This window comes from Panthera tigris, chromosome D3 (genome assembly GCF_018350195.1).
Source record: "Panthera tigris isolate Pti1 chromosome D3, P.tigris_Pti1_mat1.1, whole genome shotgun sequence".
Taxonomy (NCBI): domain Eukaryota; kingdom Metazoa; phylum Chordata; class Mammalia; order Carnivora; family Felidae; genus Panthera; species Panthera tigris.
Genome location: NC_056671.1, coordinates 20,923,418 through 20,950,479, shown reverse-complemented (window position 1 = coordinate 20,950,479; position 27,062 = coordinate 20,923,418). Strand labels below are relative to the sequence as shown.

Below are 27,062 nucleotides of genomic sequence, written 5' to 3'. Positions count from 1 at the left end.
GTGTAGAGAAAACTCCTCTGGCCTGACCCATGAACAGTCAAGGGAGCCATGGACAGGCTCACCCCCAGGAGTCTGAGTAGAACAGAGAGTCTGCCCTGAGGTGATGGGGGGCCACGTGGGGAGACCTGGTCTAACACTTAGGTAGAGGAGAGTGGCTAGAGGAGTGAGGAGGCAGAAGTGGTCTCTGATGGGCTCTGCTCATGTGATACAATGGCATGACTGTGTCTGGACACTAAGGGGCACTCAAGGCCTGTTTCTGAGGGGTCACGGTAGATCAGAGATGAGAACTGCCACCTGCCACTGCCTGTGCCCTCTGCTCATGTCTCACATCTGTGACCTCCTCACCCCTGCCCTGAAATTGCCCCCACCCTGCCCATCACCCTGTCATCCTCAGGCAGAGGCACCCATAGAAGTCAGTGAGGAGTCAGAAAACAGGGGGGTCGCATTTGCATGGTTGGGCCCTCCCCCTCTCAACAGATGAAGAGGTGAAGGGAGAGGTGAAGGGAGACTCTGCTCAGCTGTGAGGCAACAGAAGGCAGGATCGGTGCTGACCTCCGCCATGGCCTGGTCCCCTCTCCTCCTCACCCTCCTCGCTCACTGCACAGGTGACTTGATGTGGGGACATGGGAAGGGGTCCTGGAAGCACAAGTGTGCGCCAGATTCCTCCTCTTGTCTCTAGACCCCAGGAATATCCTCTCTGTTGTTTCTCTTTCCAGGGATTTGGGCTCAGTCGGGGCCGAATCAACCATCCTCAGTGTCGGGGGCCCTGGGCCAGAGGGTCACTATCTCCTGCACTGGAGTTGGTAGTTACGTGGGCTGGTACCAACAAATCCCAGGAATGGCCCCCAAAACCATCATCTATTATGATAGCAACCGACCCTCAGGGGTCCCTGATCGATTCTCTGGCTCCAAGTCTGGCAGCACAGGCACTCTGACCATCACTGATCTCCAGGCCGAGGACGAGGCTGATTATTACTGCTTATCGTGGTACAGCAGTGGCAGTGCTTACACAGTGGTCCAGGCCTGTGGGGAAGTGAGACAAAAACCTAGTTACTCATCTGTAAAGAGGGAAACACATCAGCAGTTGCCTTCTCAGCTTAGCCTGTGATTCTGCTCATTCTGTGGCTAATGACTTGGACGTAGGTCCATGCAAGGGCACCTCCGTGAGTGAGGTTCCTCCTGTCCTTTCTGTCCTCAAAGTCACTCTCAGAAAACCCTTCCGACACAGAGTCTTGATGGAAGACAAATCTCTTGTTTTATCAGCTGAGGTATTTTACTTCTAGGCCAGATCATATCAATTTTTCCTTCTGATATAAAAATAAATGACGCATTTTTATTTTTTCTCTGAACTCTACCCATGTGGTGCCTGAAGAATAAGTCAGCCTTATTTGCATCTGGTACTATTATCTCCATGGCAGTGGCTAGTCTCTTCTTCTTATCTATTATTTGTGAAAAAATGCCAATTAAAAATTGTAAAATTATGAGGATAAGTTTCATAAATTTTGTCCATAGGAAAAACCCTGCACTCCAATGTTTATAACAACTGATTCCTAATCACTAAAGCCTGAAAGCACCCTAAACATGGCACATGGATATTTATTCTAGGTTTAAAATAATCACCGAAACCAGGAACCAACTAAGAGGACACCCAGGAGGTGCCACTTTTATAAATAATTTGATAATTATATCCAACATTGGAAGAAGCAAAACTCTGCAAACATCTGTAGGTCGCGGGGGTGCTAAACACTGAAAAAGAATGAATCATGTGAACAGAGGAAAACACTCTGAGCCACAGAATTATTCTATATGATACTAATGGCACTTAAATGACACTCTGTCATTGTCTGGCATTGTCTCCCAAACAAACGCAAGCACATCAGCGCACAACCACCACACATACCCGTGTGCGCACACACAAAAGGACAGGGTGTGTCTAGGAGCTCACGAGCCAACGTAAAGGGCCCCCATGAGGCAAAACTAGAAAGATTTCGACCACAGGAACATAAAAGGATTGGGTTGTAACTCAGTGTCTACACATATGTCTGCCGTCTATATTGTTAACTGATGATATAAATATATGGAATCAGATGAGACACATTTCCGTGCAGAGATTTCATGGAACAGGTGTAAACCCTTGGCTTGAATGACGTCAGGCATAGCCCGCACTCAGTAAGTATGCACAAAAGCACCAAAAGAGGGACAGTCTGAAGAAGTGTCACAGTAAGAGAAGCTTAAGGACAATTCACAACTCAATGTCGCAAAAAATCATAAACTGGATCATACAACAGAAAAAGGACACTAGGTAAAAACTAAGAAAATCTGAATAAACTGTGGATATTAATTGTTACGCGTTGAACTGTGTCTCCAATAATTCATGTGATTAAAAGTTCTAAAAACTCCCATATTTCAGGATGAGACCTTTTTGGAAATGAGACTGTTGCAGATGTAATTACCAGGGTGAGACCAGTAGAGTGTAACTGCATGTGTTCTAGGCTTTCTCTGTCTTTGTTTTTCCTCTGACTCAGTCTGGAATCATGCTGAAAGAATTTCACCATTTTAGAGAAAAAGGCCTATGAACCCATCCTACCTTGTCCAGAGAACCCTGGTATTACCGGAAAAATCTAGACCTTTTGTTGTCTTTTCACTGTTAACCCATGGAACATTTCCCATATAAAGATAATAGTGTTGAATGTGAGTGGGATTCCCTTTCCTCAATGCCCCTTAATGGATAAGCAGAGAAAGAATTTCAAGAAAATAGAGGTCCCTTGCACGGTATAAGGGTTTCTATCATGTTCATCCGAGAACAATTACAAAACTGGACTAATAGAGAGGCAAATGGGTCATGGGTATACCAGAGAAGAAAATTAAATTCCAGACTAAGTATAAAGGCCTGGTCAAAACCCAGATTGGGAAGGGAGTACCCTGGGTACTTGTTTGAGGAGAGCCGGTAGTCTTTTGACAAACAGAGACTTCAAAGGCCCCAGAGCCTGTACCATGGAGGTGATGGGATATAACAGGAGATCCTCATAATACAGCAACAACAGCAAAAAGTATTCAAAGTTCAAGGACTTTGAATAACCCCCATGGACTTTTTATCACATATGAACCGGGAGTGAACCTGGGAAATATGAGGCCTTGAAATTGGTTTTGATTAGAGACTGGTAGGGGTGCCTGGGTGGCTCAGTCGGTTAAGCTTAGGAATTTGGCTTAGGTCATGATATCGTGGTTCATGAGCCGAGCTCTGCCTTGGGCTCTGTGCCACGGAATCAGAGCCTGGAGCCTGCTTCTGATTCTGTGTCTCCCGCTCTCTCACTGTAACTCCCTGCTCTCTCTCTATCTCTGTCTTTCTGTCTCTCTATGTCTCAAAAAAAATAAACATTAAAACAAATTTAGATTGGAGACTGGTAGTGATACCAGGGCCCTGCAGCAAGCAAACCCAATGTCAGGGAACACTAATATGTCCAGGAACGTAAACACTGTAAATTAAGCCCCATGGTGAGCAGCCTGGACGCTGTTAGTGACCCGAAGAAAATTAATGTCTCCATCCCAATCACCCAGGAGAGGATGCAATCATGCTCTTTCCTTGGGCACTGAAAGCTCAAATACCCGTCTGCAAAGGTCAGAGTGTCCTCTAGGGATGCTGTGTGTTGTCAGAGCAGCTGGGTGACCAGGACCGGGGTCAGCGGTAGCCTGTTCACACTGGCACTGAGAGGACGGGCTGTGAGGCAGGCCAGCAGGAAAATACCCGAACAGGTATTTTCCAGACAGAGCTTACTACCCGACAGAGCTCAGTCCCATGACCCAGAAGTTCCTGGTGCTCTAAGCCCTCCTTTCTCAGTGTGCAATGTATTATAATTACTCACACCAGATCCCTCTCCAGTCCTTCTCTGTGTCACACAAGTTTCTACTCCTCCTGTAAATATTCACACAATTATTTTCCCCAGTGGTTTATCTAATCCCTCTCTGCACTGTTCATGACAATACATCTAGGATATGTCTCCTGGGATTTTTACCATATATATATATATATATATATATATGAAACACAAACTACGTATAAATAAAATATAAGATATAGTTATACACACACACACACTTCTAGTCATCAACTCTCGGTTAACATAGAACTGTGTGTTCCAGTCCTATAAATATTCAATGCTTCCCATTGAATACCTCCCATGAAACATCTCCTCCTTGTCTGTCATAGTGAGTCACATGAACCCAACATGCTCCACGACCTTGACAGTCTTGTTTGTCCTTGCAGGACTGAGTGTCTGCAGCTTACCGGTTAGCTGTTGCTCAGGAAAGGTTTTTGATATTTAAAGAATACATCAGTGAAAAAAAGGAAAAATGCACATATCCACATTCTTTACCTTATTGCCAAAACTAGTATCTCTTCTTTTGTTTGAATCATCATAATCCATCCACATTTTTAAGCACAGAGATGGAGGTCATCTTAGACAAACCCTTACACCTCACACACAGCCTCCAGGTAATTCCTAAATCCAGGGATCTCCACAATAAATATAATGCTAAAATGTCCACGCTACTCAAAGCACTCTATAAATTCAATGCAATCCTCATAAGAATTCCAATGAAGTTTTGCACAGAAATTAAAAAAAAAAACCCTGAATTTTGTATAGAACCAGAAAAGACCCCAAATTGCCAAAGCAATCTTGAGAAGGAACAAACCTCGAGACACCATTCTTTGTACTTTCAAATTATATTACAAAGCTGTAGTCATGAAAACCAATATGGTATTGGTCTCAAGAGACACATAGATTGATGCCATAGAATAAAAAGACCAGAAAGTCATTCAAGTTCCTCTTGACCACCATGGAAGACATAGGCTGAAAACAGTCCTTTGAAGCTCTCCAGAACTGAGCTACCATGGATTTGGGAAGGAATTCAGAAAGAATATACATGAATCCTAGAGCAGATGCCCCAAATGGGATCCTTAGGATCTCACTGATACTTCCCAATGCACTTTGGGAGAGAAAACTAGAATGACTCAGATGTCTGACAATGAGCACATTGACATAGATGCCAGGATAGAGTGTGAATCAAGACAACTATCAGGGTAGGATGCACATGTAAAGAACAATCTCACCAGGGTCAGGTCCCATCTGCCAAAGGCCCCCATGGGAGCTGCCCTCTGCTCTCTGCTGCTTCCTGCATTGGCACGGTCGCCTGGAGCCCTGCCTCCACTGTCATATCCAATAACTCCTTCCCCTTTGATACACCTTTACTGTTAGAGGAATGTGCATAGAGACAACTCCTCAGGCCTGACCCATTAAGAGTCAAGGGAGCCATGGACAGGCTCACGCCCAGGAGTTTGAGTAGAACAGGGAGTCTGTCCTGAGGTGATAGGGGGCCACATGTGGGGACACCTGGTCTAACCCTGAGGCAGGGGAGAGTGGCTAGAGCAGTTGGAGGCAGAAGTGGTCTCTGATGGGCTCTGCTCACCTCATACAATGGCATGTCTGTGTCTGGACACTAAGGGGCACTCAAGGCCTGTTTCTGAGGGGTCACAGTAGACCAGAGCTGAGAAGTGCCACCTGCAACTGTCTGTGCCCTTGACTCAGGGCTCACATCTGTGACATCCCCACCCCTGCCCTGAAATTGCCCCCACCCTGCCCATCACCCTGACATCCTCAGGCAGAGACACCTAAAGAAGTCAGTGAGTAGTCAAAAAACAGGGGGGGTCGCATTTGCATGGTTGGGCCCTCCCCCTCTCAACAGATCAAGAGGTGAAGGGAGAGGTGAAGGGAGGCTCTGCTTAGCTGTGAGGCAACAGAAGGCAGGATCGGTGCTGACCTCCACCATGGCCTGGTCCCCTCTCCTCCTCACCCTCCTCGCTCACTGCACAGGTGACTTGATGTGGGGACATGGGAAGGGGTTCTGGAAGCACAAGTGTGGGCCTGATTCCTCCTCTTGTCTCTAGACCCCAGGAATATCCTCTCTGTTGTTTCTCTTTCCAGGGATTTGGGCTCAGTCGGGGCTGAATCAACCATCCTCAGTGTCGGGGGCCCTGGGCCAGAGGGTCACTATCTCCTGCACTGGAGTTGGTAGTTATGTGGGCTGGTACCAACAAATCCCAGGAATGGCTCCCAAAACCATCATCTAGGAAGATAGCAACCGACCCTCAGGGGTCCCTGATCGATTCTCCGGCTCCAAGTCTGGCAGCACAGGCACTCTGACCATCACTGATCTCCAGGCCGAGGACGAGGCTGATTATTACTGCTTATCATGGTACAGCAGTGGCAGTGTTCACACAGTGGTCCAGGCCTGTGGGGAAGTGAGACAAAAACCTAGTTACTCATCCGTAAAGAGGGAAACACATCAGCAGTTGCCTCCTCAGCTTAGCCTGTGATTCTGCTCATTCTGTAGCTGATGACTTGGACACAGGTCGATGCAAGGGCACCTCCCGTGAGTGAGGTTCCTCCTGTCCTTTCTGTCCTCAAAGTCACTCTCAGAAAACCCTTCTGACACAAAGAGTCTTCATGAAAGTGAAATCTCTTGTTTTATCAGCTGAGGTATTTTACTTCTAGGCCAGATCATATCAATTTTTCCCACTGATATTAAAATAAATGAAGCATTTTTATTTTTTCTCTGAACTCTACCCATGTGGTGCCTGGAGAATAAGTCAACCTTATTTGCATCTGGTACTATTATCTCCATGGCAGTGGCTAGTCTCTTCTTATTATCTATGATTTGTGGAAAAAATGCCAATTTAAAATTATAAAATTATGAGGATAAGTTTCATAAATTTTGTCCATAGGAAAAACCCTGCACTTTAATGTTTATAACAACTTATTCCTAATCACTAAAGCCTGAAAGCAACCTAAACTTGGCACATAGATATTTATTCTAGGTTTAAAATAATCACCCAAACCAGGAACCAACTAAGAGGTCACCCAGGAGGTGCCACTTTTATAAATAATTTGATAATTATATCCAACATTGGAAGAAGCAAAACTCTGCAAACATCTGTAGGTCGCGGGGGTGCTAAACGCTGAAAAACAATTAATCATGTGAACATAATAAAACATTCTGAGCAACAGAATTATTCTATATGATACTAATGACACTTGAATGACACTCTGTAATTGTCTGGCATTTTCTCCCAAACAAACGCAAACAAATCAGTGCACAACCACCACACATACCCGTGTGCGCACACACAAAAGGACAGGGTGTGTCTAGGAGCTCACGAGCCAACGTAAAGGGCCCCCATGAGGCAAAACTAGAAAGATTTCGACCACAGGAACATAAAAGGATTGGGTTGTAACTCAGTGTCTACACATATGTCTGCCGTCTATATTGTTAACTGATGATATAAATATATGGAATCAGATGAGACACATTTCCGTGCAGAGATTTCATGGAACAGGTGTAAACCCTTGGCTTGAATGACGTCAGGCATAGCCCGCACTCAGTAAGTATGCACAAAAGCACCAAAAGAGGGACAGTCTGAAGAAGTGTCACAGTAAGAGAAGCTTAAGGACAATTCACAACTCAGTGTCGCAAAGAATCATAAACTGGATCATACAACAGAAAAAGGACACTAGGTAAAAACTAAGAAAATCTGAATAAACTGTGGATATTAATTGTTACGCGTTGAACTGTGTCTCCAATAATTCATGTGATTAAAAGTTCTAAAAACTCCCATATTTCAGGATGAGACCTTTTTGGAAATGAGACTGTTGCAGATGTAATTACCAGGGTGAGACCAGTAGAGTGTAACTGCATGTGTTCTAGGCTTTCTCTGTCTTTGTTTTCCCTCTGACTCGGCCTGCAATGATGCTGAAAGGAATCTCACTATTTTAGAGAAAAAAGCCTATGAACCCATCCTACCTTGTCCAGAGAACCCTGGTATTACCGGAAAAATCTAGACATTTTGTTGTCTTTTCACCGTTAACCCATGGAACATTTACCAAATAAAGATAATAGGGTTGAATGTGAGTGGGATTCGTTCCCTGAATGCCCCTTAGTGGATGAGCAGAGAACAAATTTCTACGATAGATTTTCTTGTACTGTATAATGGTTTATATCAATGTTCATTCGAGAACACTTACAAAACTGGACTAATAGAGAGGCAAATGGGTCATGAGTATACTAGAGAAGAAAATTAAATTCCAGACTAAGTATAAAGGTCTGGTCAAAACCCAGATTGGGAAGAGAGTGCAGTGGGTACTTGTTTGCGGAGAGCCGGTAGTCTTTTGACAAACAGAGACTTCACAGGCCCCAGAGCCTGTACCATGGAAGTGATAAGATATAACAGGAGATTCTCATAATACAGCAACAACAGCAAAAAGAATTCAAAGTTCAAGGATAACCCCCATGGACTTTTTATCACGTATGAACCGGGAGTGAACCTGGGAAATATGAGGCCTTGAAATTGGTTTTGATTGGAGACTGGTAGGGGTGCCTGGGTAGCTCAGTCGGTTAAGTTTAGGACTTTGGCTCAGTGCATGATCTCGTGGTTCGTGAGCCGAAGCCCTGCCTTGGGCTCTGTGCCACGGAATCAGAGCCTGGAGCTTGCTCTTGATTCTGTGTCTCCCGCTATCTCTCTGTAACTCCCTGCTCTCTCTCTCTCTCTGTCTGTCTTTCTGTCTTTCTATGTCTTAAAAAAAATAAACTTTAAAACAAATTTAGATTGGAGACTGGTAGTGATGCCAGGGCCCTGCAGCAAGCAAACCTAATGTCAGGGAACACTAATATGTCCAGGAACATAAACACTGTAAACTAAGCCCCATGGTGAGCAGCCTGGACGCTGTTAGTGACCCGAAGAAAATTAATGTCTCCATCCCAAGCACCCAGGAGAGGATGCAATCATGCTCTTTCCTTGGGCACTGAAAGCTCAAATATCCGTCTGCAAAGGTCAGAGTGTCCTCTAGGGATGCTGTGTGTTATCAGAGCAGCTGGGTGACCAGGACCGGGGTCAGCGGTGGCCTGTTCACACTGGCACTGAGAGACTGAGCTGTGAGGCAGGCCAGCAGGAAAATACCCGAACAGGTATTATCCAGACAGACCTTACTACCCAATGGAGCTCAGTCCCATGACCCAGAAGTTCCTGGTGCTCTAAGCCCTCCTTTCTCAGTGTGCAATGTATTATAATTACTCACACCAGATCCCTCTCCAGTCCTTCTCTGTGTCACACAAGTTTCTACTCCTCCTGTAAATATTCACACAATTATTTTCCCCAGTGGTTTATCTAATCCCTCTCTATACTGTTCATGACAATACATCTAGGATATATCTCCTGGGATTTATATCATATATATATATATATATATATATACACACACACATATATATATCAGGAAGTGTATATACACACAGTGTGTGTGTATATATATATGTGTATATATATATACATATATATACATATACACATATATATACATATACACATATATATATATATACACACACACACATATATATATATAAAACACAAACTTCATAAAGATAATACATAAGATACAGTTATACACACACACACTTCTAGTCATCAACTCTCGGTTAACATACAACTGTGTGTTCTAGTCCTATAAATATTTAATGCTTCCCATTGAATACCTCACAAGAAACATCTCCTCCTTGTCTGTCATAGTGAATCAGATGAAAACCCAACAGGCTCCACGACCTTGACAGTTTTGTTTGTCCTCCCACACTAAGTGTCTGCAGCTTACCGGTACTTAGCTGGTGCCCAGGAAAGGTTTTGATTTGAAAAGAGTACATCAGTGAAAAAAATAAAAATAAAAAATGCACATATCCACATTCTTTACCTTATTGCCAAAACTAGTATCTTTTCTTTCGTTTGAATCATCATAATCCATCCACATTTTTAACCACAGAGATGGAGGTCATCTTAGACAAACACTTAGACCTCATACACAACCTTCAGGTAGTTCCTAAATCCAGGCATCTCCACAATAAATACAATGCTAAAATGTCCACACTACTCAAAGCACTCTATAAATTCAATGCAATCCCCATAAAAATTCCAATGACATTTTTCACAGAAACTAAAAAAACCCGAATTTTGTATGCAACCAGAAAAGACCCCAAATTGCCAAAACAATCTTGAGAAGGAACAAACCTCGAGACACCATACTTCCCACTTTGAAATTATATTAACAAAGCTGTAGTCATGAAAACCAACGTGGTATTGTTCTCGAGAGACACATAGATTGATGCCATAGAATAAAAAGACCAGAAAGTCATTCAAGTTCCTCTTACACCCAAGGAACGCATAGGCTGAAAACGGTCCTTTGCAAGGTCTCCGGAACAGAGCTACCATGATTTGGGAAGGAATTCAGAAAGAGTATACATGAATCCTAGAGCAGATTCCCCAGATGGGATCCTTAGGATCTCACTGATATTTCCTGATGCACTTTGGGAGAGAAAACTGGAATGACTCAGATGTCTGACAATGAGCACATTCACATAGATCCCAAGATAGAGTGTGAATCAACACACTCCATCTGAGTAAGAAGCACATGTAAAGAACGATCTCATCAGGGTCAGGTCCATCTGCCAAATTTCCCCATGGGAGCTGCCCTCTGCTCTCTGCTGCTTCCAGGCACCCATGCCTGGAGCCCTGCCTCCGCTGTCATATCCAGATAACTCCTTCCCCTATTGGTACACCTTTACTGTTACAGGAATGTGTATAGAGACACCTCCTCTGGCCTGACCCATGAACAGTCAAGGGAGGCATGGACAGGCTCACCCCCAAGAGTTTGAGTAGAACAGAGTCTGCCCTGAGGTGATGGGGGCCAGATGTGGGGACACCTGGCCTAGCCCTGAGGCAGGACAGAGGCTAAGCAGTGGGGAGGCAGAAGTGGTCTCTGATGGGCTCTGCTAATGTCATACAATAGCATGTCTGTGTCTGGACGCTAAGGGGCAATCAAGGCCTGTTTCTTAGGGGTCATGGTAGACCAGAGCTGAGTCCTGCCACCTGCCACTGTCTGTGCCCTCGGCTCAGGGCTCACATCTGTGACCTCCCCACCCCCTGCCCTAAAGTTGCCCCTCCCTTGCTTATCCCCCTGACTTCCTTAGGCCGAGGCACCTATAGAAGTCAGTGAGGAGTCAAAAAACAGGGGGGTCGCATTTGCATGGTTGGGCCCTCCCCCTCTCAACAGATCAAGAGGTGAAGGGAGAGGTGAAGGGAGGCTCTGCTCAGCTGTGAGGCAACAGAAGGCAGGATCGGTGCTGACCTCCACCATGGCCCGGTCCACTCTCCTCCTCACCCTCCTCGCTCACTGCGCAGGTGACTTAATGTGGGGACACGGGAAAGGGTTGTGGAAGCACAAGTGTGCGCCTGATTCCTCCTCTTGTCTCTAGACCCCAGGAATATCCTCTCTGTTGTTTCTCTTTCCAGGGATTTGGGCTCAGTCGGGGCCGAATCAACCATCCTCAGTGTCGGGGGCCCTGGGCCAGAGGGTCACTATCTCCTGCACTGGAGTTGGTAGTTACGTGGGCTGGTACCAACAAATCCCAGGAATGGCCCCCAAAACCATCATCTATGATAATAGCAACCGACCCTCAGGGGTCCCTGATCGATTCTCCGGCTCCAAGTCTGGCAGCACAGGCACGCTGACCATCAATGGGCTCCAAGCCGAGGACGAGGCTGATTATTACTGCTCATCGTGGTACAGCAGTGGCAGTGCTTACACAGTGGTCCAGGCCTGTGGGGAAGTGAGACAAAAACCTAGTTACTCATCTGTAAAGAGGGAAACACATCAGCAGTTGCCTCCTCAGCTTAGCCTGTGATTCTGCTCATTCTGTGGCTGATGACTTGGGCGCAGGTCCATGCAAGGGCACCTCCCGTGAGTGAGGTTCCTCCTGTCCTTTCTGTCCTCAAAGTCACTCTCAGAAAACCCTTCTGACACAGAGTCTTGATGAAAGTGAAATCTCTTGTTTTATCAGCTGAGGTATTTTATTCTAGGCCAGATAGTATCAATTTTTCCTTCTGATATAAAAAGAAATGAAGCATTTTCATTTTTCCTCTGAACTCTACCCATGTGGTGCCTGAAAAATAAGTCAGCCTTATTTGCATCTGGTACTATTATCTCATTGGTGGTGTCTAGTGTTGTCTTGTTATCTCTTATTTGTGAAAAAATGCCAATTTAAAATTATAAAATTATGAAGATAAGTTTCAAAACTTTTGTCCATAGGAAAAACCCTACACTTCAATGTTTATAACAACTTATTCCTAATCACTAAGGCCTGGAAGCAACTTAAACTTGGCACATGGATACTTATTCTAGGTTTAAATGTAAATACCCAAACCAGGAACCAACTAAGAGGTCACCCAGGAGGTGCCACTTTTATAAATAATTTGATAATTATATCAAACATTGGAAGAAGCAAAACTCTGCAAACATCTGTAGGTCGTGGGGGTGCTAAACACCGAAAAAGAATTAATCATGTGAACAGAGGAAAACACTCTGAGCCACGGATTATTCTATATGATACTAATGGCCCTTAAATGACACTCTGTCATTGTCTGGCATTGTCTCCAAAACAAACGCAAGCAAATCAGCGCACAACCACCACACATACCCATGTGAGCACACACACAAGGACAGGGTTTGTCTAGGAGCTCTCAAGCCAACCTAAAGGGCCCCCCTGAGGCAAAACTAGAAAGATTTCAACCACAGGAACATAAAAGGATTGGGTTGTAACTCAGTGTCTACACATGTATCTGCCGTCCATATTGTTAACTGATGGTATAAATAAATGGCATCAGATGAGACACATTCCCGTCCAGAGATTTCATGGAACAGGTGTAAACCCTTGGCTTGAATGACGTCAGGCATAACCCCCACTCAGTAAGTATGGACAAAGGCACCAACAAGAGGGACAGTCTGAAGAAGTGTCACAGTAAGAGAAGCTTAAGGACAATTCACAACTCAATGTCGCAAAGAATCTTAAACTGGATCTTACTACAGAAAAAGGACATTAGGGAAAAACTAAGAAAATCTGAAAAAACTGTGGATATTAATTGTTACGCATTGAACTGTGTCTCCAACAATTCATGTGACTAAAAGTTCTAAAAACTCCCATATTTCAGGATGAGACCTTTTTGGAAATGAGACTGTTGCAGATGTAATTACCAGGGTGAGACCAGTAAAGTGTAAGAGCATGTGTCATAGTCTTTCTCTGTTTTTCCTCTGACTCGGTCCGGAATGATGCTGAAAGGAATCTCACTATTTTAGAGAAAAAGGCCTATGAACCCATCCTACATTGTCCAGAGAACCCTGATATTACCGGAAAAAATCCAGACATTTTGTTGTCTTTTCACTGTTAACCCATGGAACATTACCAAATAAATATAATAGGGATGAATGTGAGTGGGATTCCCTTCCCTGAATGCCCCTTAATGGATGAGCTGAGAACGAATTTCTAAGAAGACAGAGGTCCCTTTTACTGTATAATGTTTTATATCAATGTTCATCCTGAGAACACTTACAAAACTGGACTAATAGAGAGGAAAATGAGTCATAAGTACACCAGAAAAGAAAAGTAAATTCCAGACTGAGTACAAAGGCCCGGTCAAAACCCAGATTGGAAAGTAAATACAGTGGATACCTCTCTGCGGAGAGCAGGTAATCTTTTGACAAACAGAGACTTCTAAGAAAAGAGTAATAAAGGAACTTAAATTGTTTAAATCTAAATTTAGATTTAAGAAGAGAACAAAATAACAAAATGATATTAAACTTAATATACTACATAATGATGTTAAATTATATTGCATTTAAATGGACAAATTGTTCCAGTTACAGACATGGATTGACCTAACAGAGCATGATGGTTAAAATTTAAAAAAAAGTATACCCTGTAACCATGAAAGTACAAAAAGATGTGGTTATATAAGTGTCACGCCAAAGACTAAGGGAGGAAATTTTCTAGAAAACCAGTGACACATTTAATAGTGATAAAATAATCTATTCAAGAAAAAAAAGAAGCTCAAATATAATAACATACCTTTGCAAAACTATCTGAAGAATAAATTATAGAAGCAAAGAGAGGAATAACTAGTCCACAATTACAGTTGCAGATATTAACACAATGGTCTTAGTAACTGAATGAATACAGAAAAAAAATAGTACACATTAAAAAGAGAACAGAAGAATTAAAAGGAGCACAAATCTGAACGGTAATTGCTTAAGTAATTACATAAAGACAGGAGTAAAAAAAAAAAAACTGAGGGATTTCCTGATTTACTTCTAATGGATTTGTACGCTTTATCTTTGTTCTGTGAGCAGGGGTGCTCCCTGCGTTTCCTTCTTATTCCTTTTTTTCATCTTCCCCCCTCTCTTATCTTCTCCTTTCCTTACCACTGACCCGGAGCTAGTGCACAGCAGGAAGCGATGCTCCGGCCACTGCACTGGGAGGACGGACTTGGCATATCTCACGTTCTTGTTCCCACGTAGTTCCCACATGCCCACCTTTACACATGTGACACAAACCCCTTTAACTGTCCTCAACCTTATTTTTCCCTCTCATGTCCTTCCCGACAGTGCACACAGCTGGAGCCCTCAGCTCATCCTTTCCCTCACCCTCAGTCCAGGGCCACGGTCACCTCTCCATGCTCTTCCTTGTGGGCCCTACTTGCTCATCTTCCTCCTCCAGATTCCCTGTATACTCAGCCCTCAGGCCCTCCGGACACGGCCTTGCCTGCTCTGTTGTCGTCAGGCACATTGTTGAAACTGACACCACAATGTCTGTCTAAAGTATAAGTTTCTTAGTTAATAATACTGTACTGTAGATTTGAAATTTGCAGACAGGATAGATCTTAAGGGTTCTCATAAAAGAAAGAAAGAAAGAAAGAAAGAAAGAAAGAAAGAAAGAAAGAAAGAAAAAAAGAAAGAAAGAAAAAAAGAAAGAAAGAGAAAGAAGAAAAGAGAGAGGAGAAAGAAAGAAAGAAAGAAAGAAGAAAAGAGAGAGCGAAGAAAGGAATGAAGGAAGGAGGGAGGGAGGGAGGGAGGAATAAAAATAGAAAACTGGCATGTATACGAAGTGATAAATGTATTGATTAGCTTGGTTGTTTCACCTCACAATTTTAATGGATATCCAATCTCCATTCTGTGCCTTAAGTGCATACAATGTTTGATTTTTTATTATACTTGGAAAAGCTGAAAAGTTAAACAGAATTAATAATAAAAACAATATGTTGCATTTCAACAAAATTTCTCCCGTTTTCAATCTCTAAGAAATACAAATAAAATAAAAGCCAAGCACCTCACTCTGACATAGAAGTACTTTTACACTTAGGCGTCAAACGTCCTCACCCCTTTCGCACTTACATTCCATTTGCTCAAAGCTGCTGTCAAATGACGTAGTTTCCGTCCCCTCAACACATCATATCTGATGCCCCACCCACCTCCAATTCCATCTTTCTTCTGGGAAGGTAGTGTGTTTTATTTGTCCTGCTGTAGGAACCCTGGTCCCAACTCTCCACCCAGAGAACCAGTCTCCTCCCTCACGTGGCCCACCTGAGACAGCAGCTCAGGTGTGTTCTTCCAGAAACCGCTGCATTCTCAACCCACTGCGGCCCCATTCACGGTGCTTGGTGGTGATTCACCACATTTCTTTCTCTGACAAACACAGAAATTCTTGGTGGGAAGGCTGTTTGTTCATATGAGTTACCTTGGGCACTAGGGCATATGGCACGTGGATGCTTGTGGTCTGACAGTGGCCAGGCTGTCAGGTCAGTGTCCCTGACATCCTTTCCAGGGACAGACTGAAGCTTGACCTGTGGGCAGCAGGGGGCACTGTCGGCCTCCCCAGGAAAAGCACACTGGGGGCCCCCTGCTGTGTACCCTACAACCCCCCTTAGGGCGCCCACACTTTTGCCTATGTGTGCTAGTGAGGACTCAGCAGCTGTGTCCCCTCTGGCTGGGAGGGGTCTCCTGCTCACAGGTCTGTGGAAATTTCCGGCAGCTGCTTCTTCCCTGGTCCCTCCCAGGAGACAAACTCTGAGTCTCTGTGGAAATCAGCCCCCTCTTTCTAAGGGACTAAGCTGACACTTCAGCTAGTAGGCAGGATGGAAATCTGTGTGAACAGCCGGTCCCCATGAGTCCATGGAGAAGACAAAAGAAACCGCTACATGCCCGCCCTGATCTGGGGCTGCAGGAAGAGCATCCATCATGGCCTGAACCCTTCTCCTTGTGCTCCTGGTGCTCCTGGCTCACTGCACAGGTAGGGACATCTCCAGATCCATGGCAGCTCTTATTTTTTTTTTTTTAATTTTTTTTTCAACGTTTTTTATTTATTTTTGGGACAGAGAGAGACAGAGCATGAATGGGGGAGGGGCAGAGAGAGAGGGAGACACAGAATCGGAAACAGGCTCCAGGCTCCGAGCCATCAGCCCAGAGCCTGACGCGGGGCTCGAACTCACGGACCGCGAGATCGTGACCTGGCTGAAGTCAGACGCTTAACCGACTGCGCCACCCAGGCGCCCCTCCATGGCAGCTCTTGAGTGGGTGTCACCCTCACTGTCACAGACCACCAAGCAGCTTCACCTTTTCCGCTGCCCCGTTTCCCATGAGGGTCTGTGTTTACAGGTTCCCTGTGCCAGCAGGGGATGACCCAGCTACCCTCCTTCTAAAGACTTCCACTGTGCTCCAGATCTATGGGGAAGTGAAACAAAAACCTGGCCTGCACCCTCCTGACCTGGTGTGCCCTTCACAACAGGGGCTCTACCCTGCCTGGCTTAGGGGGTCAATGGCATTGTCATTTCTTCTGTCAGCACCTAAGTTTCCTCAGTCCACTTGATCTGATAATATCACATACTTTTCTTCAGATCAAAATTTGGATTAATCCATTGATAATATAGTCTCACCCTGTTAATGTTGCACTGGAAATAATCCCATGCTCAGAGATTAATAGCTCTTAATGAAGAAATTGGATAAGAATGAAAAGGCTGATTCTGGCCATGCTCTCTGGAGAGTGTAGAGTGACTCAGATATGCTTCTGGTCCGAGTGTTTCCATTTGGGGTGGGGATGCAATCCCCACACACACGTGGGAATTGTATTATCTATTCTAGCATCAACCTCCAAAGATGAAAATTAGAAATAATATCATCTACAATAGCATCAAAAATATGAAACATATAAGGAAAGATCTGAAAGAATTTGAGAATTTTATGCACTAAAAATTATAAACTATTCAAAGGGAGATTAAAGGTTTAAATACATGTACAGATCTATGTGGCTTATGGGTCTAAATATTCAACTTGGGGGCACCTGGGTGGCTCAGTCAGTTAAGCGTCTGACTTCAGCTCAGGTCATGATCTCGCGGTCCGTGAGATCGAGCCCCACGTCGGGCTCTGGGCTGATGGCTCAGAGCCTGGAGCCTGCTTCCGATTCTGTGTCTCCCTCTCTCTCTGCCCCTCCCCCGTTCATGCTCTGTCTCTCTCTGTCTCAAAAATAAAATAAAAATAAACTTAAAAAAATTTAATCTTAAATATTCAACTTGGTAAAGATGTCAATCCTCCCAGAATTGACCAATACAATCATTGTAATAGCTTTGGTAAAATGTCCTTGAAATGGTGGGGAATTTTAGAAAAGAAAAAAGAAAAGAAAGTAGAAACACTAAGAAAACATGTGACTGGAATATAGCCCTGGGAGAATCCTGCCCTGTGTCCTCAGGCCAGCTTGTCTCTGAGGAGGATAAGGCCCAGGAAGTTGGTCTGAAGTCAGAAGAAACAAGTCAGGGTGAGAGCACAGACATGCAGTGTCAACCAAGGACACGGACCGGGTAGAGGACCCTCTGTCCAAAGGCCGAAGCACAGAGTGTGAGTGCAACAGGCCTGTTGCTGGGGACCCCTGGCGATGAGTCTATATAGTGCCCCCCACAGTGTGCATCTGGGGCGATGGTTTCTGTTCATCACTTCAACCTGGCGAAGGACTCTGTGACTTGTAACTTGTTGGAGAATTGGGGCCAGAAGACAGGTACATGAAGAGGGCAGCATGTGATCTCAGAAACTCTGTATTTTCAAGGGTTACAAGTGGAACTTGCATCCATAATTCCTGGGAAGACAGTCTGAGGAAACTGATCAAAAATAGGTCACCTCCAATGGCTGCCTTGGCCTCTCTTGGAAGGCATGTGGGTGTATCCCTACCCCACATGGGATGTTGTTTGCCTGGTCTTGTGGAGGCATATGTAGTGGGAAGTCATGCCTACTGGAGAAGTCTTGTGTGCTGAAGTTCTTGACTGCAACTTAAGGATGAATTTGAACCCCACTGACCAGCACAATGAAAGGCCCCATGTCCCAGGCCTAGGAGGAAATGAGATTCTAGCTCCTTGAGCACCCACTCCCAATTTCATCTGTCTACAATGACAGTTTTCATGGATTCTTTCTACTAACTTGTCAATGTAAGGCAAGATCTACATGATCTTGTAAGGAATGATCTGATCTGTGAGGAAATTTAAAATGAGTGTGTATCTTAGCAAATGTGTATCAAGTCTCCTGCACCGATGTAGCAGAGGAACGCCCAGGGTTTCGCTCTCAATTTGTATTCAGATTTATTTTCTCTTTTCTGCCATTCCCTCCCCATTCGCTAACCTTGCTGGCATCCCGAGCTTTGTGCTCTGAATCCCCAAAGTGAGTTAGGCTTTGGACCAAGTAATAAGGAACTCCAAATATCCCTCCCCCCTATATTTTCTGTAATTTAGGTTCCTGTTTCCAGGATCTACAGACTCATCCATCCATGAGGTTGGGGTCAGATCTCAAGGACAAAATCATCTGTAGCAGAAAAAGCAGCAACATGAGATGAAATTGTGGCCTGGCACAAAACACATATGTGGAAGCCATAGAAATATGGACTGAGGAGATCTTGTCTCATTGTTATCTGAGATGAAACCTCTGGCTTCAGGTCTGCCAAGGCATGATTTCTTAGGTCCTGTCCTAAGACAAGTCTGACCACTGGGTCCAGACATGGGGCCATCTGGACAAACACTGTTCCAGATCAGTGAAGAATCAAGATGCAGCCTCCCTCCTCCTCTTGTGGGCCCTTCACTCTCTGGACACTTATTGCATCTAACTGTACATAATTTACAATCTGTCCTCATCCTCTCAAACTATGTCCCCAAATCCAGTCCTTGGCAACACATATTGTGATACCGTCTCACATTGAGCAGAAATCCCTTGATGCAATGGTCAGCCTTCCCTGGGGGCCAGGTCCATGAAGTGTCAGGTTGGAACCAGAGACACAGGAGTCCAACTGCATTTGACTTAGGACAGTTGACTCACCAAGAGTTCCTTCGTCCCACACTATTTACTAAAACATACTTGGTACCACACTTGGTCTAGAGGCTCAGGATACAGTGTAGGCAAGACAGGGATTGCCCCTGTCCTCAGGGAGCTGACGCTATCTGGGACAGGGAAAACAAACCAGGAAAAGCATAAACACATGTAAAATGTTACCATGGAGTGAGGGGAGTTGAGTATTGTAGGTGGATACAGGAGCCACTGGAGCATTTAACAAAAAGACACAGGATCTAATTCAAGCTTATGAAGAAAAGTCCAGATGTTTCAGTGAACATGAATGAGGAGGAGGGAGGAAGGAAGCCAGTGGGAACACCGGTAGCTGTTAGAGGATAATGGGCAGATTCAGCAAGTTTGGGGAGGAAGGAGGCACCGAAGAAGGGGGTGTGGCTTCGAGCTAACCCTTAGGAGCTGGATGGCATGTGAGTGAGCTCCTAGGGAGAACATTCTTGATCAGAGGTATGGAGATGAGGTCCCAAGTTCACCCCCATGATGGAAGCGTCAACAACCTCCCTGTCTTGTTCAGTGGTAACATGGGGATATTTCGGGGTGTCTGGGTGGTTGGGTCGCTTAAGCATCTGACTCTTGATTTCAGCTCAGGCCATGATCTCACGGTTTGTGAGTTCAAGCCCCACGTCAGGCAGCTTTGCATTGGCAGTGTGGAGCCTGCTTGGGATTCTCTTTCGCTCTCTCTCTGCCCCTCCCCTACTCATTTTCTCTTTCTCTCTCTCTCTCTCTCAAAATAAATAAATAAATAAAACTTAAGAAAATAAAACACAGGCATATTTCCTCTCCAGATAACAAGAGGGAAATCCTTCAGGACTCACTCTTCTTTCTCTGATAGTTATCTGAGATGACCCTTCTCCATGACCCCCATGTCCCCAAGCTGATTTCCCAAATAGGAACAAAATGCCTCTGCATTCCCATGTATTGCATCCACACAACAAGCCATCCAGAATAAGAGATTCTCGTCATCCTGGACCCATTGATCAGGAATCCCAGGCTTCAGGACTGGACCAGATCTCTTACACCATCTTCCCTGCCATCAACATGGTACCAGAAAGAAATTCATCTGATTTCTCCCAGAAACATGAGGTTCATCCCAGCATTTGGAGCCAGGATCAATCACGTTCTGACAGCATGACTGGAAGATGTGGGTCTGGATAGGAGAGGAAAAGGTCAGACGGTTTGTGCAAGCATCCCCACCTTGTATATCACTCAGCTCTTTATTACCAGCTCTGCCCTCCACCCTCATAGCTGGTTCATGTTTGAGTTTTGTGTTGTGTACGTTAAGAGCTGAGCAGGGGACACAGACCATGGGGTTTCTGTCTCATACGGTTGTAATTCTGACTCCCAGAGTTTTCTAATGTCTTATAAAACATAAGACATCCCATGACCACCTGCGGTTTTCTCCTCCATCTGTCCCTTCCTCAGGAGAGGATCAGTCCCAGAGGCCCAGCACAAGATGCTCTGTACACATCCCATGATGGTTCCTCATCTGCTCCAGTCCCCAGTAAGTGCCACCCCAGGCCACCTCAGGATCATTGCTGAGAGACTCCACCTCACAGGGAGGTCACAGAAGGCACTGACACATTTAACCTTTTCTGTGTCCTGGGAGTGGGATCAGAATTAGCCAGACTCAAAAAGCCAAATATCTGATTCTCATACAAATACAAAATGAACAAGTGTAAAATATGTTACTCAACTCATCTATTAGTGAGAAGACCAATAAAATGGTGAATCTTGAATAAAGATCAGATAAAAAACAAAAATACTTACAGTTCACCAGGAAAATGGACTTTGAAAAAATATTTTTTTTTGTGTTGGAGATACACTGCTAAATTTGTAACAAGCAAGGAATCACATAAGAGGAAAAAACATGTGTCCTGCACAGAAAGAGACACGTCTTCATGGGGGTAGCACAGTGCTCTGGATTTGATCCTGACTGAAAAGGAATCTGAGCCGAGACGCCACCTCGACCCTGACCCATGAACAGCCAAGATAGCCATGGCCAGACCTTGAAGAGTCTGGGTAGAGTATACAGCTTTCCTTGAGGTAATGGGAGGCAACATAAGGGGATACCTGGCCCTAAAGCAGGGGATAGGGGACAAAGCAATAGGATGTCAGGAGGTGTGTCTGACTGGCTCCAGTCACATGTCACACAATGCTGTGTCTGGGCTTGGACCACCAAGGGACACATACGGCCCATTTCAAGGGTTAAAAGGTGATCAGAGCTGGGACCTGCCACCTGGAACTGCCTGTGCCCTATGTTCAGGGCTCACAACGGTGACATCCACACCCCCTGGCCCCACACAGCCCCTCCCATACCCATCCCCTTACCTCCTCAACAGAGAGACCTGACCCAGGGCCAGTGAAGTGTTAGACAGCTATGAATCTCATTTGCATGGACAGATCCTCCCCCTCTTAGAGAATGAAAAGGGGGAAGAGACCTATTAGGGGAGGTCTGCACACCGTGGGTTACAGAAGGTAGGAACAGTGATGACTTCCACCATGGCCTGGACCCCTCTTCTCCTCACCCTACTTGCTCACTGTACAGGTAACTGGATGTGAGGCCAAGGGAAGGGGCCCTTGGAGGACATGTGGGTCCTGCTTTTTCCTCTTGTCTCTAGACCCCGGCATCACGGTCTCTGTGTCTCTCATTTGCAGGGTCCTGGGCCCAGTCTGTGCTGACTCAGCCACCATCAGTGTATGGGACCCTAGGCCAGAGGATCACCATCTCCTGCACCGGAAGCAGCTCCAACATCGGGGGTGGTAATGCTGTGAGCTGGTACCAACAAGTCCCAGGAATGGGCCCCAAAACTGTCATCTATTGGGATAACAGCAAACCCTCGGGGGTCCCAGATAGATTCTCTGGCTCAAAGTCTGGCAGTTTAGGCACGCTGACCATCACTGGGCTGCAGGCTGAGGACGAGGCTGATATTACTGCTCAGCATGGGATGATAGTCTGAGAGCTCACACAGTGCTCCAGGCCTGTGGGGAAGTGAGACTAAAACATGCTGTCCCTGCAGTGATGGGATTTCTTTTGCAGCCCCCATCTTCTGCCAAGATAGCCGGTTCCCCTTTTGTTTGACCTAAATCTGAGGTCTGAAACCCAACTCAGGGAACTTTCTCTAGGATATGTGTCCTTGTCCTCTCAATTGTGTCTCTGCAGCCTGTCTTGCAGGTACACATTTTCTGTTTCATGCTAACTGAGCAGAAATTCCTGTACGCTGGGATATTGCCCTGGGGACAGAGTCCCTGAGGCTTGTGCCTGTCTGCTAGGGCTACCATAACATAACCGTAGACTGTGTGGCTAATCCAAAAGATATTGAATTTCTCACAGTTCTGGATGCTGAATGTCCAAGTTCAAGGTGTTGCCAGCTTTGATTTCTCCTGAGGTCTCTCTCTTTGGCTTGCAGATGGTGGCGTTCTTCCTGGGTGCTTACATGGCCTTGTTTGTGTTTTCTCCTCTGGTGTCTCTACCTCTTCTTATAAAGACATCATCCCTATGTTTTAGGACACCACCCATATGACCTCGTTAATCCATAATTACATGCTTCAATGCCTTATCTGCAAACATCACAATGTGGGTTAGGATTTCCACATAGGGTTTTGAAGGCACACAGTTCAGTCCTTATCAAGGGGTCAGGACAGAACCAAGACTCAGAGTCCAGCTGTGTCTGGCTTAGGATAGTCCACTCTTCCAATGGTATGCATTCACACCCTTTACTGAACCCTTGCTACATGGCAGACTTGGGTCTAAGGGGTCATGACACAGCAAAGGAAACACATGGAGGGCACACCTGCTCAGGGAACTGACAGTGTCTGGAAGTAGAGAGAAGAAACAGAAGTAAAACATACTGTGTCTCAGGCTGACTTCCCAGATTGGGACAAATGTCCCTGCAGTCCCAGAATGAGGTCCATACAACACACCCTCTGGACGAGAGACTTGCCCTCCATGACCCATTGACCAGAAACTTCGGTTTTCAAGTTGCCTGGACCAGATCACTCCACCATCTCCCCTGAAATCATCATGGTGACCAGGGAGGGGATTGTCCAAGTGGCTTGGGTATACAGTGGCTATCTGGTTGGAACTGGGCTTAGTCACTGACTAATCACATGGCTGGGGATTTGGGGTTCAAATAGGAGAAGAAAATGATAAGTTTCACCAAATATGGCCGTGCCTGCCACCTCTTCTTCCCTCTACCCTCTTTGTTATTCAAGTTGGGACATGGACTATGGACACTGGCATCTGGGCAGGGGACATGGGCCAGGTTGTTTCCATCTCATAAAATCATAGCTCAATCCCATGACCATTCTGATGTCCATGCACCTGATCAATTCCAGACCAACACACACTCACTCCCAGGCACGAGGTGTTGATATGAAATGTAGGCATTCACATGAGAGTTAGAAAGCAGAAAGTATAGGGGGGCCTGGATGGCTCAGTTGGTTAGGCGACTGACTTCGGCTCAGGTCATGATCTCACAGATCGTGAGTTCAAGCACCGTGTCAGGCTCTGTGCTGACAGCTCAGAGCCTGGAGCCTGCTTCAGATTCTGTGTCTCCCCCTCTCTCTATCCCTCCCCTGCTCACACTCTGTGTCTCTCTCTCTCAATAATAAATAAACATTTAAAAAAATTAAAAAAAAAAAAGAAACAAAAAGTATATTACTCACATGATGACCTTCTCTTCCCAGAGGTAGAAAGAAGGTGAAGAGTTGCAAGAAACTTCAATGGTGGTCACTTCCCCAACACCTGACACCTGTGATCACTTTGTGATCATGATTTCTCAAGGTCTTTGCAGGACCTAGAGCACAGACTTAGCATTGCCTGATCAGCTGTCTTGATCCCTCTGTAGAACTGAACCATGCAAAGGGCTAGAAAAAAACAAAGAATAAGACTGAGATTTGGATAAAGGACTGCACATGAGTTAGGGTTCTCCTGAGAAACAGAACCAATAAGATGCATGTGTGTATGTATGTGTAATATAATGTATGTATATGTGCATGTCTATGTGTGCATATCAATCTCTCTGAGATATTTATTTTAAGGAATCTTATCCATTGTTGTAGTGGTTGGCAAGTCCAAAATCCACAGTGTGGGCTGGAAGGCCACAGACCCAGGAGAGGAAGTGTAGACGTTGTAGTTTTGTTCTGAGGGCAATGTGTTCCCAGAATCCCTTCTTTCTGTGCAAGGTCAGTCTTTTCTACATCAAGGCCTTCAACTGATTGGATGAGGCACATTCACATTATGGATGGTAATTGGCTTTAATAAAAGTCTACTGACTTAATTCCATTTTTTAAAATTTATTCCTTTATTTGAGAAGAGAGAGAGCACAGTGGGGTGGGGGGAGGCAGTGAGAGAAGGGAAGAGAGAATCCCAATCAGGCTTCATGCTTTCAGCTCAGACCCCAATGCAGAGTTCAATCTTATGAACCGTGAGATCATGACCTGATCTGAAATCAAGAGTCAGTTGCTTAACTGACTGAGCCACCCAGGTGCCCCTACTCATTTACTTCTTAATATCATGTGAAATATATATTCGCAGAAACTACTAAAATCATGTTAGACCAAACATCTGGCTCTCATGGCCTACACAAGCTACACGTAATTTAACCATCACAGACCCAATTCCTCAGGGTGTGGAATGGAGTAAGAAGTGTGAGGCAGGTGTGCCCTCATTGGCGACTTAAGGATCAAGGTGTCAGATCGTGGCCACCACAGACTGAATGCCCCTAGTCCTCCCTGTTCTTACTTACCACCCAGATGAATGCTTCCTGAGCTCCAGCAGGGATCCTACCCTAGCCCCACTCTCTGAAGTGTTGACCCTGCCCTGTGCTCACAGATCTCCACACCTCTCCCTGCTGATCCAGCCTCCATCAGGGACAGAGACCCCAGGACAGAAATGCACTCTCTACTGCCCCCCGAAGGAGCAACAGCAGTGGACAGAATGACATGATTTTGACACATCACTACCGGGATATCTCCTCAAATCTCTGGACTCAACCAGAGTTGAGCCAAATCATTGACTCAACCATGTACCCTGGGACCAAGGTTCCTTTTTTGTCTCCACATCATGCTACCTCATCAGCACTTGTTTCCAATCCATAATGAAGCCAGACATCACTGACCAACACAACCCAAAGGTCGTAGTGCTCCTCCAGTGACCCAGGCTCAGGAACATGAGATCCAACCTTCTTGGGCCCCACAGTCAATCCACTCCATCCTGCAGTGCTAACTACAGGTTGACTACTTCTTCCACTTTGTCCTCTCCTTCTCCTTCTTCTTCTTCTGTTTTTTTCTTCTTCTTCCTTGAGACTCCCCTGTCTGTGTCTCCACTGCTCTGTTACAGGGTCCTGGGCACAGTCTCCACTGACATAGGAAGCATACACATCAGGGTCTGTGGGACAGAAGGTCACCCTCACCTGCACTGGAAACAGTAACAATGTTGGAACAAATTATGTGGGCTGGTACCAACAGATTTCTCACGGTGGCCCCAAAACTGTGATGCTCAGGACAAGTAGGCTCTCACAGTTCCAGATCTCTGGCTCCCACTCTGGGAACACAGCCTCTCTGACCATATTGGGCCCGCAGCCTAAGGACGAGGCTGATTATTACTGCTCAGTGTGGGATGAAAGCATCAATGCTGACACAGTGCTACAGGCCCATGGGGACCTAAGACAAAAACCTGCCCCTGCCCCTCGTGGTCACCCCCATTATTGCCTGTGACAAACAAACAGGGAGACCACAGACACCCTAGAAGTTGTGAGGGTCTGCTCTGAGCACAGAACGACCTTAAAAGGTCGGTCACAGTTGCTCTCCCTCGTATTGTTTTTTTCTAAAAACAAAGCAAAACAAAGCTATTGAGATAATTTGCATGCCACAAAGTTCATTCATTTACAGTGTACAATTCCATGGTCTTCAGTATAGTTACACAGCTGGACAACCTCTATCATGACTGAATTTACCACATTTCCATCACCTGCAGAGAAACCTTGGACCTACCAGCAGTGAAGTCACTGTCGCCACTGCACTGCGCCCTTTGTAGCCACAAATTCCATTCTGTCTGCAGTGATTTATTGTGGGCATTTCATGTGCACTGAAACACTGAACATGTGCCATTTTAAGTGCCCCATTCACCCACATTAGGTGCATGCACATTGCTGTGGGAACATCACCATCTGTAAATGTATGGAATGCTTCACTTAATTGCATATCATCCTTGTGTGGAGCCCATGCTAATCTATCTGGAAGGTTCCAATTTTATTGCATAGGCTGTCAAAACAAACGTGTGATTGCCTTCTGTTGCTGAATCTTAGGTGTAATATGTTTTTGAGGTCCATCTAGTTATATCTGGCTCTGTAGTTCACTTTTTTAAATTGGTGACTAGTATTTCACTGTATGGATGCACCATATGTTCATTATCTATTTATCAGCTGATGGACATTTGTGTCATTGACACCTTCTGTCTATTATGCATATTGCTGCCATAAACACTCCTATACAAGCTGTTTGTGTGGACATATATTTTAGTTTCTTTTGGTTTGATACCTAATAGCTGAATTCCTGGGCCCTATCATGACTTTATTATACACTTCTGAATAAAGTGCCAGACTGTTCTCCAATGTGGCTGCAAAGGATTGCATTCCCACTAGCATACATGAGGTTTCAGATGACCATCTCTTCATAAAGCTGAAGTGGTATGTAAGTGGTTTTGATCTTCATTTCCCTAATGAGTAGGGATGTTGAGCTCCTTTTCATGGTCTCTACTGTTTC

The 27,062-nt window shown here is 45.2% G+C and overlaps 1 non-coding gene, 1 pseudogene and 2 gene segments (V, D, J or C); 3 read left to right on the top strand and 1 right to left on the bottom strand.

The window, feature by feature from the left end:
- Positions 1 to 492: 492 nt before the first annotated feature.
- LOC122232725 lies at positions 493 to 1,108 on the top strand. The segment is given in 2 exon segments: positions 493 to 605; positions 717 to 1,108. Coding segments are annotated over 2 exon segments (438 nt in total).
- Positions 1,109 to 11,124: 10,016 nt separating this feature from the next.
- On the top strand, positions 11,125 to 11,796 carry LOC122232806. The segment is given in 2 exon segments: positions 11,125 to 11,278; positions 11,390 to 11,796. Coding segments are annotated over 2 exon segments (438 nt in total).
- Positions 11,797 to 21,765: 9,969 nt separating this feature from the next.
- Positions 21,766 to 23,510, top strand: LOC122232812 (annotated as a pseudogene).
- A 2,961-nt stretch (positions 23,511 to 26,471) lies between these two features.
- LOC122232834 lies at positions 26,472 to 26,575 on the bottom strand. Its single transcript, XR_006210246.1, has one exon. It is a non-coding gene; the product is annotated as a U6 spliceosomal RNA (small nuclear RNA).
- Positions 26,576 to 27,062: the final 487 nt, after the last annotated feature.